The 20,335-nt window shown below is 34.1% G+C and overlaps 1 protein-coding gene across 2 annotated transcripts in view; it reads left to right on the top strand.

The window, feature by feature from the left end:
• STRN (striatin) overlaps positions 1-20,335 on the top strand; it is a 168,421-nt gene that overhangs the window by 111,005 nt on the left and 37,081 nt on the right. Inside the window, exons 8-11 of one of the 2 annotated variants that reach the window (XM_069072197.1) lie at positions 9,608-9,718; positions 11,827-11,913; positions 12,397-12,540; positions 18,594-18,730. In XM_069072197.1, the coding sequence (XP_068928298.1) occupies positions 9,608-9,718; positions 11,827-11,913; positions 12,397-12,540; positions 18,594-18,730 (479 nt within the window). The remainder of the gene's footprint in view (positions 1-9,607; positions 9,719-11,826; positions 11,914-12,396; positions 12,541-18,593; positions 18,731-20,335) is intronic. The other variant, XM_069072198.1, reaches the window with a different exon arrangement.

Here is a 20,335-nt window from a genome sequence, read left to right as displayed (position 1 = left end):
TTTTGTTTTTACAGAAAATTTTCAGTTTCAAGTAATCAGAGTTATGTTTTATTTTAGTAATTGTTTCTGTCTCTTATTTGGTTAAGAATACATCTCCTATCCAAAGGTGTGAGAAATTTATGATGTATCTCTTCTGATTATAGTGCAGTATTAAGGTTGTGTATTCAGTTAGAATCTCTTGTGGAACATGATGTAAGGTATTGGTTTAAGACTAATTTTTGCCACACAACTTTCCAATTTTCCCAGAAGTTTTAAGGAGTTTTTTCCTAATAATTTATGTTTTCTGCTTTATCAAACATTGTTAGTGAGTTCTATTATTTCTGATTGTCCTTTAATGTTTTAGATCTTTTGCATTTTCAAATGGGTTTTTATTAAGTTCTATAAAGTATTCTCTTGGTAATTTGTTATAAATTAAAAATGTAAATTAATTTTGGTAGTATTGTCATTTTTTATATTGGTATGGCCTAGCTATGAGTACTAAATAGTCCTCAAATTATTTAAATTTTTTTTTTTCCTTAAAGGAGGACTTTGTAATTGAATTTATTTAAGTCTTTTGTGTGGTCTGGTAGATTTGGTAGGTTGAACTCCAGATATCTTATGCAGTTTTTAGTTATTTAGAATAGGATTTTCTTTTCTATCATTGTTTCTTGTGTTTTGTTATTATTATATAGAAATGCCGTTTATTTTTGAGGATTTATTTTGTATTCTGCAACGTTGTGGAAGTTATTAATTATCTAAATTAGTATCTTTGCTGATTCACTAGGATTCTCCAAGTAAATCATCATCAGCAAATAAGGATAGCCTTATCTCCTCTTTATCTATCTTTATTACTTTCATTTCTTTGTCTTGTCTTATTGCTGTTGTGAATATTTTCAGAAATATATCAAATGATGGCAGGGAGAGTGGGCAACCTTGTTTCACTTTTATATTTTTTGGGAAAGGTTCTAGTGTATCCTCATTGCATATGATGCTTGCTTTTGATTTTAGATAGATGCTTTTCCTAATATTAAAAAATGTCTTTCTCTGCCTATACTTTGTAGGGTTTTTAGCATAAAGATTTTTGTACTTTGTCAGAGGCTTTTTCTGTAGCTCTTGTATGATCATGGGATTTGAGATGATTTGATTTTTAATGTGATTATTTACTTATGTTGAACCATTCTTGGATCTCTTATATAAATCTCACTTGGTTATAATGAATGATTTCTTGTATAAATCTGTAAATCTTGTAATCTCCTTGACAGAATTTTGTTTAAATATTTTTGAATCAGTGTTCATTAATGATATTGGCCTATAATTTTCTGGTTTTTTTTTTTCTTTCTGTGGTATAGGTATTAGGACTATACTTGTCTCATTAAGGATTCTGATAAAGTGTTTTCTTGTTCAGTTTATTTTTGTTTTTTTTTTCTTGTTCAGTTTTTGAGAATAATTTGTGAAGTATGTGTATTAACTGTGCTTTTAAAGCTTATTAGATTTCTCCTATGAATCCATCAGGACCAGGTTTCTTTGTCAATTCCTTTACAGCTAGATTTCAGAACCTTTCTGAGTTTGGATTATTTAAAATCTCTAGTTTGGGTTATTTTATGTTTTTGAAGGCATTTCTCTGTTTCTTTTGCATACTCAGTTTTGTTAACATATATTATGCATATGTTCTACTTATTCTTTTTATTTCTTCTGATTTTTCTGTGATTTTACCTTGCTCATTATTTCCCATTTTATTGGTTTGTTATTCTGTTCTCTTTTTAAATTAAATTAGCTAAGAGTTTATCAATTTTATTTGCCTTTTCAAAGAACTAGTTTATTGTGTTTTAAATCATTTCTATGGGTTTTTTGTTTGCCAATTTATCTGTTTCATTTTAATTTTTAACATCTCTTTTTGCTTATTTTAATTTTGTTTGTTGGCTTTCTTTTTAAATGCATATTAATCATAATTTTTCTGGGGTGGCTAGGTGGCGCAGTGAATAGAATAGGCCCTGGAGTCTGGAGGACCTGAGTTCAAATCTGGCCTCAGACACTTAACACACACACTAACTAGCCGTGTGACCTTGGACAAGTCACTTAACCCCAATTGCCCTACCTTCCCCTCGCCAAATATATATAATTTCCCCTGCCTTGAAGACTGCTTTGTAATTCCAAAAATTTTGGTATATTGTTTCATCATGTTCATTTTCTTTTATATAATTGATTTTTTGATTTGTTCTTTGGCCCACTCATTATTTAAGATTACAATGTTATGTCTCCATTTGGGACTGTATCTTTTGCTTGTGGTCCCTGAACCAATTGCTATTTTTATTGCATTATATTCTATAGAGGATTTATTAATTATTTCTATCTTTTTACATTTGTTTGCAATATCTCTGTGCCCTAGTTCATGGACAGTTTTTGAAAAAATTCCATGAAGGTGCAGAGAAATAAATAAATAAATATATATATATATATATATATATATAATTTTGCTGTCCTATTTAGAAGATTACATAAGTATTTTTTAACTTGTTTCTTCAGAAATTCATTCAGTTCCATATTTTCCCTGTTGTTTCTTTCTGTTAGTATTATGCAAAACTGAGAGAAGAATGCTGAAGTCTGTCACTATTGTATTTCTGCTTATGTCTTTATGTAGCTCAGATAGTGTTTTCCTTTATGAATTTAAATATTAATTTCATAAAGGCATTTGGAGCATTTAAATTTATTACTAGTGTTGGTTTGTCATCTATGGTTAATTTCCAGCATAATGTGTTTTCTTTGTCCCTTTATGTTTTTTTGAATGTTTTTGCTTTTTTAGATAGCATGATTGTAACTCCTACTTTTTTGGATTCATTTGACATATAGTAAAATTTCCCACCTACCCCCCATGTTTGTCTTTATTTTAAAAATGTATTTCTTTTGAGCAACAGATTGTAGGATTTTGTTTTCTTATCTAGTCTGTCCCTCTTTTTCTTTTTTTATTGGATTGTGCAATACATTCACATTTAAAGTTACCAGTTAGGTTTATATTTTCCTTCTTTCTCTAATACTTTTTCTTCAAGTTTTGATTTTCCCCCTCTTCTGCTACAAGCACAGTATTACATTCCTTAATATATAACTTCCATTTTGTAATATAATCCCACTAAAAACCGAAAGCAAATTAAAAAAAAAATTGATTCACTTGTTCACTTGGTGTTGCCAGGTTCTCTCTGTAATGCTCGTCCCTCCTTTTTTCACTCTTTCTTCCACCAAACTTCCACCTTTACTCCTGTCTCCTTTTGTAATTTAAAAACAAACTTTTTATTGGTTTTTCTGTTGTCACTGTTGCTGTCCTTGACTGTTGCATTAATTCATTTCTCTTGCATTTCTCTTGTTTGGAGTATTTAAGTAGTCTTTTCAGTACTAGCTTTCTTTCTAAAAAATGTTCAAATGTCTAAATGTTTAAAACACTTCTTAATTATTGTGTGTCAATCTTTTTTCATGTATACTTAAGCTCATATTTGCATGGTAGCTCATTCTGGACTGCATCTTGAGCTCCATTGCTTTGGAACACATTATTCCATTCCTTCCTTTGATTTTGTTGATTATGGAATAGTCTTGTGTTATTTGAATTTCCTTCATCCTAATTGCTTGTAGAACTTGCTTCTGAATGGAATTGTTCATTTCAACCAGTATTTGTCTTGAGGTTTGCAACCTTGTTTTTTCCCCTCCCCTCCTCTCTTTTTTTTTTTTCTAGAGGTGATCTTAAATTCTTTCAGTTGCTATTTCATTTTCTATGTTCAGAAATCCTGGCTTCTTTTCTGTTATTCTTTCTATTATTTCTTGCATTTTGGTGTTGATTTTTTTGTCTTATCATGTTCTTCTGGGAGACCAGGGAGCCTTCAGTTGTCTCTCTACTGTCTTGGAGATTAGTGTGCTTTGCTAGCATAGTGAGCATATTTCCTTAAAAGTTATTAGTTTTTGCTCTCTTCTTCTAGATTGATTTCCATATATTTGCATTCCCATCAGTTACTCTCTCTTTTATCTCTTTGGTGAAATTTGCCATCATAGATTATATATATTTTTTTCTATTCTGTCCATTATATTTCCCATGTTTCCTTCACATTCACAGGAACCTCTTCCTCATCAAATATTGGATCACTTTTCTTCATTTTGTAGTATTTATTCGTAGATGCCTGAAAACATTTGCTGGATCTGCCAGCCATGTTTCCTTGTATTCTTAATGTTTTCCTATTGATCTATTTATGTTCAAGATCTTTTAGTTTTATCCTTCCTGACATCTTGGGTAATTTCAGCCTTTCCCCTCTCTCCTGATTTCCTCCTATTTGCTTTCTTTCTCCGTGCCCTCTGATAGTGGTTTCCTTGGCAACTGGATATCAAAGTTTCTCAGTGTCTTCCTATATTGGGCAATTCAGGGTTCACCAGCCTAAGTCTCTGCCTGCCCCAAGTGACTTTTGGGTGATTATTGGTCAGAACTGGTTTCAACTGAATGCAGTGTTCTTTTCCCCAGACTTAGTGGAATGCTATACAACCTTCTTCCAGTTCTGTGGTCCTTCCCCTTGGTATCCTGTCCTGCTCTTTCTCTTCCTTAGTTCTCTAACCTGGCAGTGGCAGTTCTGAGCTTTGCCTCAGTAGTGCCATTACAATGTTGTCCCCAGCATGGACTTTTAAAAGAACTGCCATTCTGGTGCTACAGGGTTTTTCATTTTGGCCCTGACAGTTCAGAGCATTGCAGTGCTAGTGGCCCCCAGAAGGCTTTTAATCTTGTGGTCCCACTAAACTCTCACTTGTGGCCTGGGCAAACTTCTGCAGCCTGAAGCCAAGGTCTCCATAAGTACTGCAAAAGAGTAAGCTGAGGAGTTGTGGTGTTGGGATAGGTTTTGTTGTAAGCCTCTATCAGGTTTTTGAGTCAACTAGTGCAGCCTAGTACATGAAAAAGTTGTGCTGAGTGATCTCAAGGTTGGTGAAATTTAGTTAAATGAGTTTGAGGGTTTTTTTTTTAACTGTCTTGGATTTTGAGTGTCCTAGACCATAGAGACAACTGAAGTTGCATTACCTTTGATGTACAATTTCTGTTTTGGAGAGATCTGAGTGGGTAGTAGCGATCATAAAAAATGTCTGGTTCTCCAGTTTGATGCCCAGGTGACCTAGAAGACCAGTAATCTCTGATTCACAAATCCAATGGCCTTTTCTTAATCTTCATTCTCCTCAGCCTTCCTTTGCCTTTTGAGTCTAATGGTCATCTAAGGGTTGTTTTTTTTTTTTTTTTTTTTGCTACTTAAATAGCCCTATGACTTTTTCTGGATAACCCTGACCTTAGTGTGACATAGAAAGCTTAGAAGAAAAGCATAATTCATCTAAAACAAAAACAAAATGGCAGCAAGTAGTTTTAACAGCCCCTGGAAGGAATAACCAAATATGGAGAAGAATAAGAACCAAAAATATGAGGTTTCACACCTCCCTTTGGAACACCAGTGCCTGGATCATAATGACATGGTCCATGTGGTGGATCATGTCAGATATTTGCAGTTCATGGTGGGTCTCCCAGTGGAGAGCATTGACAGTGACCAAGTGTAGCATCAGGAACATCAGGACCAGAGTTAGACGATAACTTTTCTGGCAGTCATTAATCCTTATCACTGGTTAGAGTCATCTGTAGTAAGGTAATGAAGAGGATATTGCATGCAGCCTTTCCTGGTTCAGTACCAAGACTTACCTTTAGCAAGAGACCAACCCTGAAGAGCTTCATGGTCAGGAGTTTAACAAATCTTTGCTTTTTTTTTTTTTTTATCTCTCTTGAGCATCTTGTCCCTTCTTGTGTAGGTACTTGTGTCTCCTTCATATTGTTAGAAAAAAAGCACCTCTCAAAAATTCTACCCTTTGGTAGAGAGTACAGTTATGGGATTGACCACTTGGTAGTGTGTTGAGAACAGTGCAGAGAAGTCTGTCACTTTGATATTATAATAAACAAAGGATTAGAATAGGCTTTTCTGAACTGGCATTTCTCTGGGATTCATGGTACCTGCCATCAAAGCTAAGAATGTCCATCTCAGAATAGCTATTTGCTAATCTATGCTCACGAAAACAGATAGCCTAGGAGGTAGCTAGAGACAGAGGTAGGACATGTACTTCAGTTGCCTTTTTTGAGTAATCATCATTTCTACTAGGACAGAAGGGGAAAGTACCTGTGACCTATGTTAGGATGGAACCTACCACAGCCTCATTGACCCCTTACTGGAAGTCCCATTGTTAAAGAAAGTTACATTTCACAATTCTGGAACATTAGTGGAAGCTGTCACCTCTTAAAACTGATGCAACAGCCCACATCCTCAGCAAATGAACTGGAGTGCATTCAGCACATTTATTCATATCCCCAATTCTGAAAAAGTCTCTGACGTATGGAGAGGCCCAAGTATTAATCCATACCATTCAGCACCCTTCTTAGACAGTACCTACCTAAGACCAACAGTCTTCAGCGAGGTCTTAGTATATTCTCTCTCTCTCTCTCTCTCTTCCTCTCTCTCTCTCTCTCTCTCTCTCTCTTTCTGTATACACACACACACACACACACACACACACACACACACACACACACACATACACACACACACATAGTATACTATAGCTAGTAGGTCTAGAGATTATAGTCACTCCCAAATAAAACTTAGACAAATTCTGCAAACAGCAATTTACATTTGTATGTAAATGCCTTCAAGACATAGTTCTTTCTCAGTGATGCAGAATACTTTTACATCTGTTTCTAGTTTAAGAATGCTCAGGAACAGTTTATTTCCTAATACCTTCAGGTTAGTAGGATCTTATCCCTGTCTTATTGATAGGATTCAAGATAGATGGCTAGAAGTACCATTAGAAGCTCTGTGGCTGTGAGTACTAGACTTTCTTATTAGCAAGCCATTCCCTCAGGGTTTCCTCTTTCATTACATTGCTATTCTACCACTTCATCTACAGGGTCATTCTAATGCAATCTTGATGATTAATGTCCAGTGTTTTGGATTAGGTCTGACTTTACCTGGTCTGTTGTTTCAGGTTCAGTATTGGAACAAAATAATGTACTTGTATCTCACCTAGCATCTTAAAAAGATATTTACATAGCAATATAGAAAGGATATTCACTTGGGTACAACCTTCACTTTTGCCATGATGACATGCAGTCATTAGTGTCTTTCAAGACTGAGGATCAAACTGATTCCTTTCTCCAGACTTTTGTCCTTTGGTAACTAGGAAGTTATATTAGCAGTATAAGCCTTAGTCCCCTGAATCAATTAAATGTTAAGGATGGTTTCATTCCCTTTAAGAAAAAACTAACCTGGCTTTTTTGAGGTTCTGTTCCTACAATGATTGTTATTTGCATCATTAGAGGGATCTTCTGAATAAAATCATAGACTCACTTGAGTATATTTTATGCCACTTTGTAATTTATATTTTAGTTAACCAAAATCAATGTTATTCCTCCTATCTTCACCATTAAAAAAAGACAAAAACAAAATTCTTATAACAGATATGCAGCAAGGTAGAACAAATTCCCATATTGTATGCCAGTGGTACAAGCGGTCATTGTTAAAGTGATCTGGCCTGTTTATACCATTAGCATCTCACCATTATTTTAGTTATAGATGGCATTTATGTAAAGCTTTAAATTTTGCAAATAACTTTATATGTATGATTTTATTTGATCCTCACAAGAACCCTGTGAAGTAGGGGATGCTTTTATCCCTATTTTACAGATAAAGAAACAGCCTGAGAGAGGTTAAAGGATTTGCAAAAGATCACAAAGTTAGTATGTATAAATGTATAAAAGTCAAGATTTGAAATGGGTTCTTCCCGACTCCAAGTTCAGCACTTTGCACATTATGCCACCTAGTGGCTACTAAGCTTCTTTGTACTTTGGGTCACATCAAGTGTTTATTGGTTTGATTCTTCAGAGACTCTGATGTAGTGATGGAATGTTGGATGTGTATCTATAACCAATATATTTTCTTTTTTTTTTAACCAATATATTTTCATGTCTGTAGTTTTTTTTTTTGTTAGTAATCTTTTTTCCCCTTTGGAATATAATGTGATAATGGATTTTGAAATATAAATCATCACAACTACTTAAAGTCAAAAAATGTTTTGCACATGTTGCTATTTGAATGTAATAGAAATATTAAAGCTTAATTGTGTATGGGAGGGAATTTGTTTTGATTTATTCAAAGACTAGTGAACCCACTCATACTGAAAAATTTACTTCGTTCTAATGAGTAACTGAGTTAATTTTACTTATAATCTGGTTTGAGCTTATTGTTCTGCTCTCTCCTTCCATTTTGACAGAAGTTAACCAGTGTGATTCTGATATTGAAAATATTATGGTTAGAAGATTTTGAAGATAGAATATTTTTGTGGAAGTTTTTACTATTCTAACAGAAAGCAGTTTCGTTGACTGTGTAGACTTTATTATCATTTGACTTTATTATTTTAAAATAAACTATTCCTTTATAAGTATTTTTAGCTTTTTGCATATTTTAACCTGTATGCAGCAATCCTAGTGTAGTCTCATTCTTAAAAATTCTTATCAAACTTAATGAAATTAATTTCCTATTTGAAGTCACTTATTTTTCTTTCTCCATTATGAGTTTCATTTTTTACTTTGAATTTTTTTATCTGAATTTAATACCAAATAAAATGAGTTCTTATGTTTATAATAAAAGAAACAAAAGTTTTATATTTGTCCTTTTGGAATTTCATGCATTAAAAATCAATCCTGCTTTTAATGTCATAAAGGTTTGTTTTCCCCATTAAAGTCTTACTTCTGCTTTGTGTTATAATGTGGAAGTTACCCTAGGTTCTCATATACTATGTGTGGGGAACACATGCTCTGGTAGGTTTTACCAAATTTGAAAAAGCTTAAAACTTTTGACTAGCCAGATAAGATGCATCATAAAAGGCTGGACACCAAGATGATTTTTTTTTTCCAGTCACATCAATTTTTGGAGTTGCCTTCTCAACGGGTTATGATTTTCTTTCACATAGAGAGAACCCAAACTATTAAAATTACAGATCCTGAGGGTATTTAAGTAAATGAGCTGTTAAAATTGTTCTTCAAAGCAAAATTCTTTTTACCATTACCATACTATTCTTTATGCCAAAAACCTTTGATCATTTGTTACTGATATATCACATTCATTGTAATTATTCATTGTTAAAATTGAAGATTATCTACACAAGCTCTTATAGAGTCATCTACAGACTTTAAAAATGAACACTGTTATGAAAATTACATAGCATCTCATTTCTTTTGGAAAATGAAGTGAAGGAATTGTGACTTCTTCATGAGTAATTTGCTAAGAAGTAATAGGGGACTACTTAGTATTGTTCTTTTTTAATTTCAGCGATCTAAATTTTCTTTCTATGTTTCTTCAAAAAAAGAGTTGTTATTATTACACCAGAAATTATTCTGAACATTGTTCTCAAGAACAACCTGTTAAGTGACTTTCACATTCTTTTTGATTTAGCATCTTCTGGTTTTTATGAACAAAAGTACTAAGATGAAGAGTGTGGCCATTGCTGTATCATTCAGACAAAATTGCTTATGGTGTTCAGTATTTTATTGAAAAAAGTTGTCTTTCATTTGTTTTACTCTGTTTAGAAAAGGAAGACCAGTGTCTCATGCCTGAAGCCTGGAATGTGGACCAGGGAGTAATTACCAAACTCAAGGAGCAATACAAAAAGGAGAGAAAGGGGAAAAAGGCGGTGAAGAGTAAGTGGAAAACATTGTATCTTCAAACCATAAATCTTGCCTATTTCATGCCCTCAAATTTTTCTTTCAATGTTTTCCTAAAATTACTTACTCTTTTACTTTGCTATTCCTGACCTCTTTCCTATTTGCCTGTTCTCAGGGGTTGAAATTAATGCCATTTACATGTGAAAATAACAAATCACTGATCTTGAAATCATAATATTTCTAGCCCATAGCTGAAAAAATCGAGTCCATACCAATGCTAAGCATACTATGTATTTAATTATATGGTGACATATGTCTATTCAAAAGCTTATTGCTTTGAAATTTTAAAATTACATTACAAATTTAAGTTTTCAGTGATGAGAATTTGTATGTATATTGTTAATTCATGAGCTTACTTTTGGCAAATGGCTCTTTTTCCTCCTGGGTGCCAGAAACTGAGTTAATTTCTATCCCTGAGTTTTCTTTGCATTCATAGCTCACAGTTCATTCATCATCACCATTATATGCTATGCAGGGCACAAAGTGCAAAATAAGACACTGAAAAATCTTTCTAGAAAATTCAATACTGTTAGCCATTTGTACTTTTAATAATATGATCAAGTGGCTTTATATATTTTGAAGTATGTCAACTCAAAAACAGAATCAGGAATGTGATTTCTAGCCCTGTGCATCATACACATTATGGACCTGCTCACAAAGCAATTGCGAATTGTTGGAGCTAGCTATATCTAAAACTGAAACAAAAAGGCTAAAAAGTACTAAAAAATTTCCAGGAAAAAGAGGCCAAGTTCCTACCTTACTCACTTTCAGGTTCATGCTTCGAGACACTTTGTGAGACTGTGAAGCAAGCTCAGAATCTAGCTAGTAGGAAAACTTTTACTTTGAAAGATACTGTTTTGTTTTTTTTCACTTGGTGTAATGAAGTTTATTTTTCTGAAGGACTTGCTACTTCTAGTATGTTATAGTATTCTTACAATATGGTAACTGCTTGGAAATATTATAACATTTACTACTCTTCATTTAAAGTTGTCTGAACTTATTTGTAGCATTTAGAGGATATTCAGTGAAGATAATATGCATTGTAGCCAATTTTCACACAAAGCATAAATGGAACAATTAAAAATAACCTCCATTGGTGCTTTCTCAAGGCAAGTTACTGCAGACTCAGCTGAGATATTAATAAGAGGTGAAAATTTCATCTACTATGTTTGAAAAAAATATATCCAAATATCTGTTATAAAAAAATAGAGAATTCTAAGTAATTAACCTTATACCTACTTGTTTATAGTGAGCTGAGTGGGAGAAATTAATTTATATGAAGAAAGAGCATTTCTATGGTCATAAATAATATAAGACCAGCATTTCTAATTTTTAAAATATGGGATTTTAATCAGACTTACATACTTTATTGGGTAGTTTTTCTACAAGAAATTAATGTTTTAAAATGTGAAATGCCCTTTTGTGGTATTTTATATTTTAATTAGGAACTGTGTAGACTTTATCTATGATTATCTTGACAAAATTTTAGTTTATTTAATGTAAAAGTACAGCTATAATTTGAACCTAGTGCTTGATGTTGGAAACTGCACTATTTGACTGTAAGTGTTCCTAAATGTGAGAAATGATTTATCTTCTTTCAGGTAGAGATTATAATCCATATCCACACATATACCATGGTGTAGTTTTTTCAGTGACTTTCAGCTTGAGTCAGTAGTTCTCTGGGTTAGAAATTTTGTCATTTATTGAAGACAGAGGTCTGAAAGAGCTTTACTTCTTGTTTATCAATTTGTATTCTTTTGATCAACGAATAATCAAAACTTTGAAGGAAACATCTGGGAAAAACAAAAACCCCACAGGGTTTCAATTAACTGGAAACATTTGTTTTAAGACCATAGTAAATATTTTTTAACTGACCTGTTATTTATCAGAAATTTGATGTTTTAATTGAAGGCTAATAGAAACATTTCCAGTCAAATTGTGTACCAAAATCATATTGTTTTGAAATATAGTTCTAGGAATTAGTTTAAATTGATTGAAAATAGTTGTATTCTTTGCTGGTATAGGAAAAACCATAATGGACTATGGGTAAGATATTTTCCCATTCTTAATTAAACTTATAACAGGAAAAACTACCGAAGATCTGTTTCAGCCTCTATCCTATATAAAACAGTCAAAACAGGGATGTGGGAGAATGATGGATCAAAGTCCAGGTAAGTGTCCAGGAGGGCATGAGACTTCACCTGTGTACTGTAGCTTCAGGATGTAAGCCAATAAACTCAGTTGACTTTTTTAATAGCTGCTATTGTTAGTAGTAAATTAGTAAAAAGTAGTGCTACAAAGAATCTGTCACATAAATCCACAATTTAAAGTATAACTTACAAATGTTTCTAACTCTTTGGTAAAAGGAATTTAATATTACCTTTGATGGTATAAGTTGTATCTCAGTATTCTTACATTTATATAAAAGTAATATCACAGTATAAATAACATTCAAAATGAAATTTTATTTCAAGAAATTTTTTCCAGAAAGTTGTATCTTCTGGGAATAAGTACTGCTTGTTAGTTTACATACAGTTGTGTTATTATCAAAGGTATAAGCCCAAGTTGGTAAATACCTTTTATGTGATCAATCCTTTGATTACATTTTGATGTATTTGTATAATTCCATTTCTGTTTTGGTTTTTCTTGGCTAGGGCCCAACAGGTCAAAATTACAAGATATGCTTGCTAACTTGAGAGATGTTGATGAACTTCCCTCCTTGCAACCATCTTTGGGATCACCTTCTAGACCGAGCAGTTCAAGGCTTAGTGAACATGAAATTAACAGGACAGATGAAGGCAAGTATTTAAGGCACTGAGCATTAGAAAAAGAATGTGGCTAAAGTTTTTTCATATCCCTATTCATTCAGATAGAACTTGCTAAAGCAAGAAGAAATGTCTATTGTAGATGTTTGGAAATCATGGTAAGTGTTAACATATTGAAGAATTCAAATTATTTCAAATTTAGTGAATGAGTTTTCCCATCAATTTGAATTAAAAGACATATAGTACTGAAATATACAAATATGTAATCTGCTCATAGGATCATGTATCTAGAGTTGGAAGGAACCATAGAGGTCATCTAATTCAGCTTTATTTTATGAATAAAGAAGTTGAGGCCTATATAGGATTTAAATGAGTGGTCCAAAGTCACATAGTTGACAAATGGCAGAGATATGATTCAAACCAAGGTCTTCTGACTCCAGAATTCAGAATCAAATAATTTTCTGTTTGAAAAAGGATAAATGTTAACTACTTTAAGAATTCAAATGTGTTGTTTAAACACAAAAATCATCATTTAATTCTTCTTTAAAATAGCTGAGTTGCACAAAGTCCCCTATACTAATCATTAAATACCTCCTGAATAATGGGAGAATTTGGATTTACATAATAATTAATAAGTGGTTGAATTTGAGACATTTAATTGATTTACTACAATACCAGATTTAAAACATAAACTTTTTTTTTTTAAAGCAATTGGGGTTAAGTAACTTGCTCAAGGTTACACAGCCAGTTATTTCTGGGTATGGTACTGGGTATCTGAGCCCAGATTTGACCCCCAGGTCATCCTGACACTGGAGCCGGTGCTCTTACTTGCTGAGCCACCTGGCCACCCCTAAACAATTGGGGTTAAGTAACTTGCTCAAGGTTACATGGCCAGGTGTTTCTGGGTGGGTGCTAAGTGTCTGAGCCCAGATTCGATCCCCAGGTCATCCCAACACTGGGGCCGGTGCTCTTACTCACTGTGCTACCTGGCCACCCCAAAACATAAACTTTTTAAAGTACTGTATTAAAGTTCACATTTTCTTATTATTACAAATAATTTTAAAATAGTTTAAAACTGATATTTGACAAATTGCATTATCCTCTGATGAGTTCCTAATTTTTTCAAATTTCAGAAGAGAGTTTCTTTGAATTTAGCTGCAGCTAATTATTTGCAGTATGTATATAGCCTATAAATGAACTGCTTCAAATAAATTAATTTGGAAAATTTTTTGATCTTTGCTTGACTTTTAAGTTTGGCTACATACAAGAGATATTTTAAAGTTTGGCAGAATGAAAATATAATAGATAATGAACGATCTTTGTACAGTACTTGAAATATATTTTATTTTAGTCACTCAACAAGCATTTATTAAACACTAAGTACAAGGCTCTGGAGGTTCAAAGAAAGGCAAAAAATAAGCCATATCCACAAGGAGCTCATATTCTAAAGGAGATAGCATCTAAATAAATATATATGTATAGGATAGATAGATAAATAGATATGATAAATTAGAGGTAATCTCAACATTAAGGCAGACTGCAAAAGGCTTCTTGTAGGAGATGGTATTTTAGTTGAGACTTGAGGAAGCCAGAAGGCAGATGTGAGTAGGGAGACCATTGCGGGCATGGGAGTTAGCCAGTGAAAATAGACAGTTGGGAGATGAAGCATCTTGTTTAAGGAACAGCAAGGAGGCCAGGGTCACTAGATCATAGAGTAGGGGGATAAGGTATGAGAAGGCAGAAAAGGTAGGAAGGACCAGGTAAAAGTCAAACAGATGTTTTCATATTTGATCTTGGAAATAATAGGGAGCCACTGTTTACAGAAGGCAGGGATGGGGCAGGGGGTGGATGTATGACACAGACTTGTGCCTTAGGAAGATGACTTTGGCAGCTTAGTGGATGATTGGTTGGAGCAGTGCCCACTCCCTTCTTTCTCCCCTGCCTGCCTCAGAACTCCTTGTTTGTGTAGTCTTCTTCTTATGTGCCCAATTTATGTAAGTTAACAATCCTTCCCCTTCCTCCCTCTGGTGATTTCTTTACCCCTTTACCCCTTCATTTTAATATCATTAAAACATAGCAAAAATACTCCTAGACCCTTTGTCTTATTTCATTCCAATTTATGTTCCATCAGCGTTCTGCAGGGAGTGAGAGTGGGAATCACTTGTTTCTTCCCTTTCCTTTTAGAATGTAGATATTTAACCATCTTGCCTTTCACTTGCTAAAATGTAAAACTTTTTATGTTTCTCTTGATTCTGGGATTTGCATTTTACAGTTTTTATTCACCTCGGGACTTTTCATCTTGGAAACTCTATTTCATTAAAACATCCCTTTTTATTTCTGTAAGATTATACTTAGTTGTAAGCCTAGATCTTATGTTTTACTCTATATTCCAAACATCTTTCCTTTCTACTCGCAGGTGCCAGATCTTGAGTGTTCATGACAATGTCTTGTTAGTTCTTGTATTCTTTGTTATTACACTGTTTTTTTTTTCAACCTGGAAATTTAGGATTTTAGATATGATAATCGTGGAAATATTTATTCTGTGATTGGTTTCTTTTAGGAGGAATCTTTGTATTTTGATGTTGCTATCTGATTCTAATGGGTATGTGTATCAACAATGCAGTATTCACAATGCCCACGGTAACTATAAATATGCTGATATGGTTATTAATCACAAAATATACCAGGCTCTCTACATGGGGGATAATGCTAAAACATTTATTCAAATACCAGAAAATTGAGTCCCAACACCAGAAAGTCAAAGCCATCACAGTAGTTATGAAATTGGCACACGTAGTTAATGGAGTAAATGCCCACATTCTCAAGCCTTCAAAACGAACAGGCTACCTCAGGCAAAGGTCCTCCTCTCCCCACTCACAGCAACTGCTCAGTGTCCAAGAAGCATGCTCCCAGCAGCTCCGGCCCCTGCAGTTTCTGTCCCTGGCAGTACTTAAGTAAGGTTTTGTTCCTTTTATACTGTTAATTTTTCCTCTAACCCTTTCTTCCAGATCTTTTTTTCTCATTTCTTTTCCAATTCTAATTAGACATCTCATTTCATTATAGTATTGTTTTAATTCTTTTATTAATTTCTTGCTTTATTTTTTCCTAAGAATTCTAGTTAACCTTATGGCTAACCTGAGGTTTTTTTTTTTCTTTGAGGCTTTGCATATAGGTGGTAAGGAGTTATTTTTTGGTTTTGTCTTTGGTGTTCCTTAATGGCATTTAATTGTATGTGTGTGTGTGTTTGTGTGTGTATGTATGTGTACACGCGTGTGTCTGTGGGTGCATGTGTGCATGTTTATTTTGTTTAACTCTAATCCAACCTTTGTCTTGGGGGCTAGGTTCTTACGGGAGGAATATCAATGCTTTTTTTTTTTTAATTCTAATATTCATTCTTAGGATCCTATCCTATTACTGCTTTCTTTGGATATTAAGTGCTATGTTTTTTCACTCTGCCCTAAGAGGTCTCATCTAGTTTGAAGTCTATTCATTGCCTTTTTCGTCTGAGCTTGGCAAATTCTCCACCCTGGTTTGGATCTGGATGACGTAACTATAGATTTAGCGAGAGTTGGACATCCATTTATCTGCTACTGACCCAATCCTTTGTTATCTGAGTAAAACTCTGCAGGTTCAGAATTACAGAATTGCAGGTTCATTCTTGTTCTGAACTTCTTGCTCTGGCTACTCAGCTGTAGGCTGTAACCCAGGTCTATGGGCGTAATTCACAACTGCAGATGAGGTTAGAAGACCACACAGCGACTTCTGGTTTCTTTTTTTGCTCTTTGTGCAGTACACAGCTTTAGGCTTGGTCCTTTCTGCTTCTGAACTGTTCATTTAGATCATGCTGGATCTATGACCCAACTCCAGGGGCAGAAGACACAGCTGTCAACCAGCTTTTCATCCTATTCTTTACATAGAAATAGACTGGATCTACAACCTACAGGACTTATTTGGATCTCTGTGCTAGAAAGCTTTGCCCCTTACTGGCCTCTTGGCTGTCTCACTAGGTTGACCTGGGCTGGAAAAATTGCTTAGTTTGTTTTTTTCTTAGATTTTCCAGTTTTTATTCAATTTATTGTTCTTCCTTGTTCTTTTGTGGAGAAACTGGGGGAGAAAGCTGGGTTGTTTTGCTTCTTTGTACCCTGCTATCTTTGATGGTCCATAGTTTTTTTTTTTTAAATCTTATGTAGAAGCTGTTTTGGTTTTCTACTTTTGTATATTATAGGCATGAAATTATGGTAGTAAGTGGTACCTTGCTGCCTTAGCAGAGTTAATTGATGCCACTGAAATAAGCAATTCAGTCAAAATGGTTTCCTGTAGTATTCCTTTATTTTTTTAATTTTCTTTTTTTTTTCTTTTTGGAGGGGAAGGCAGGGCAAAACTTGCCCAAGTCACACAGTTAGTAAGTGTTTAAGTATCTGAGGCCAGATTTGAGCTTAGGGCCTCCTGACTCCAGGGCTCACGCTCTATTCACTGCGCCACCTAGCCGCCCCCTGTAGTATCACTTTAATAAATTTGCACAGAAGAAAAAAAATTACATAGATTTTTTTTGTCTCCTCAGCTTACAAAAATATAGCTAAATAGTATTTCATATACAGTCTTAACTTTCTATAGACAAGAACCAAACCATACTAAATTTTAGACTCAAAAAGCACCAATATTCACTAGTAGATATAGAAAATTCCTATTCAGTCACTTAATGAACAAGCATTTATTAAGTGACCAATATGTGACATTCCCTATACTAGGCGTGAGGCATCTAGATGGTGCAGAGGATAGAGGACTAGATTTAAGGAAGAACACAGTTAAAATCCTGCCTCAGATACTTATCTTTCTCTGCTTTAGTTTCCTCAACAGTAGAATGGGGGAGATAGATTCAGGGACCTCTCAGGTTTTTTCCAGTTCTTAATTTATGATCCTGTGAAAGCCATAGAATTAAGACAGCTTTGGAAGTTAAATGTCAAATTTATTATATATTGTACTTAAAAAGAAAAGGTAGTTTCACATAATAAATTCCTTTTTATGTGCAGTCTTTTTTCTCTCCTAACTCTGCATGTGGAAGTGTTCATTTTATTTGGTGTTAAATTCAAAATAAATAAAAATAAATCCTCCCCCAGAGAGAGGGATTGAATGGACATAGAAATGATCAAAGAGTCATGATGGAGACTTCAAAGGAGAGACTGAAAAAGTGCTATGGTGTCATAGGGATAGGGCCTGGACCTAGAATTTCATTTGCTCTTGGGAACTCTCAGTGAGGAATTTCCTCTACTAGTGCAGGTCAGTGCCTTCACTGTAAGTTACTGTCTTAGAGAGCTGCCTGGAGCATGGAGCAGTTAAGAAACTTGTTCACCATCACAGTCGTGTATCAGAGACAGGGCTTGACTCCAAGTCTTCTGTTTTTGTGGCCACTTCTCTGTCCTCTGTGCCACCCTCCCTTCTCATTATGACAGTTAATATATTGAAATTAATTTGATTGTAAATAAATGTCATGCAAGTTGTCTTTAGTAGTTAATATTAAATTTCTAGTAAAATACTTTAAAAAACATCAAGGATTAAGGTGATTTTGGTAGAGTTTCCAGATATGTTTACCCCAAATGAAGTCCATTTCTAGATATATTTAGATAAGTGAACAGCAAGTTTCTGTTGTCTTGTGATTTGTTTAACTTTTCAAAAAAAGAAATAAGTTGTGGGATTTCTTTTTCTTTAAATTTTATTTATTTTTGCCTTTTTTTTTTGGAAGGGGAAGGGAAGGGCAGTTGGGGTTAAGTGACTTGCCCGAGGTCACACGACTAGTAAGTGTTAAGTGTCTGAGGTCGTATTTGAACTCAGGTCCTCCTGACTCCAGGATCGGTGCTCTATTCACTGCGCTACCTAGCTGCCCCCAGGATTTATTTTTCTAAACAATTGGGGAACTTAGTGAAGTGGTATAGGAAAGAAAAGCAATCAAGTTTTAGAATTTTCTATTATGTTACACTTAGGTTAATAAAGTATCTAAACAAAATAGGCAAATCATCAGATTTCTTGTTCTAGCAAATAAATGAAACTTAATTTTTTGGATTTTCCTTTCTTTCTTTTTCATATTACAGTGGAAGCATTAACATTCCCTCCTACATCAGGGAAGTCATTTATCATGGGAGCAGATGAAGCCCTTGAAAATGAGCTTGGTCTTGGTGAATTGGCAGGACTTACAGTTGCCAATGAGGCTGATTCACTGACTTATGATGTAAGTAGTAAATGTGTTGTGTTTGTGCCAATGTCAATATTATAAAATTGAATTGTTAGAAAAGTATGAGTGTATGAATATACCAAAACACATTGTGGTGAGGGAATGGGAATAGTTTGATGGATGGTTTGAATCCTTGTCAGCAGGTAAATAAAGTCCAGATGTGGGTGTGCAATTGGATCATAGCAGCAGTAGCACTTAAATCCTAACTTGAAGCTTATCTTGTCTCCCTGCTTCTAGTCTCTACTTTTCCTAGTCCATCCTATATGATACTTAGTAATCTTACTAAGGAATAGATCCGACCATCTAATTCTGATAAATTTTCTATGACTCTCTATTGCCTCTAACGTAAAATGTAAACAATTTAGCTTGACGTTTAATACCCTTCACAATCTGGAAATAAACTTTAACCTGTTTTTCCAGGTTTGTTCCATTTTATTCCTCTTCCTCTTGCTGAACTAGCCAGAATAGTCTCCTAGCTATTCTCCAAGCTCAAAAGACTTTCTCCTGGTTCCATACATTTTCACAAGTCATCTGCCACATCTGCAATGAACTTTCTTCTTACCACCTCTTAGAATCTTACAGTATTCATATTTTTTCAAGACTTTATCTTATTCTCCCAGTAGTTAGTGTTCTCTTTCCTGAAATTACTTTGTATTCATTATCCCCTAGTAAAATATAAACCCCTTGAAGGTATGGACCATTTTGATTCTTTTTTCTTTTATATCTTTGGTGTCTTGTGTGCAGCAGGCAGAGTGGCAGACTTTTAAATAGTTCAAGAATACTTCTCTTTTTCATCTGTCCCACTTTATAGCATCTTTCCTTCATAACTTCCCTCTTTTCATTTCTTCCTTTCTAGAACTCACTAAATTGCCCTTAGTGACTGCTCAGGATAAATTGGAAATGACTATTCCTGAGGCTTTGGATCAGATTTGTTATACTGAGTGTAAGGAATAACTTTCCTTGAATCAACCCAGAAATCTTTTAAATAGGATTTCATTTTTCTTCAAGAATATTGCTCATCCAGCAAAGAGGCTTCATATATTTTATTCATTTAGATTAATCCAGAAATACTGCAAATAGAAATGTGTATGTATGTGCAGAGCATTGTTATTGTTGTTTTTGTTTACAAGTACAAACCTTTGTTCACCTTAAAGTTCATGTAGCCATCTGTGATCTCATTAAATGGTTACCCCTTCCATATTTAAGAGATTGTAGCCCATCCATGCTTTCTCTATTCTGTGCATTTCTTGTTTATATCTTCCATTTAGAATTTGCCTAACATGCTAGAAATTTTCTACTCATTACAGTTCCTGCAAGTCTCCTTTTTAGGTCATATGCATTCTTATTGCTTATTTCTGTGCCAATTTTTATATTTATAATCATTGCTAAAATGCTTTTACTAGTAATATCCATCATATACCTCTATTGCTCTTTTGTTACCCAGTTTTGATTCTTGTCATAAAACAATGAAAAAATAGAAAGAGGCTCAGATTTAGTTAAGTTATGCATCAAAAATCTATAATTTTGTCATTTTGGATACACCTTCCATTAACATAGACTGTAATTCCTCTATAATACATAGATAATTTTTGAGAATTTTTC

The sequence above is a fragment of the Petaurus breviceps genome, unplaced genomic scaffold, assembly GCF_028583685.1.
Source record: "Petaurus breviceps papuanus isolate PSGF00001 unplaced genomic scaffold, PetGlider_PUasm1.0 90845, whole genome shotgun sequence".
Lineage (NCBI taxonomy): Eukaryota > Metazoa > Chordata > Mammalia > Diprotodontia > Petauridae > Petaurus > Petaurus breviceps.
This window is presented reverse-complemented; position numbering and strand designations above follow the sequence as displayed.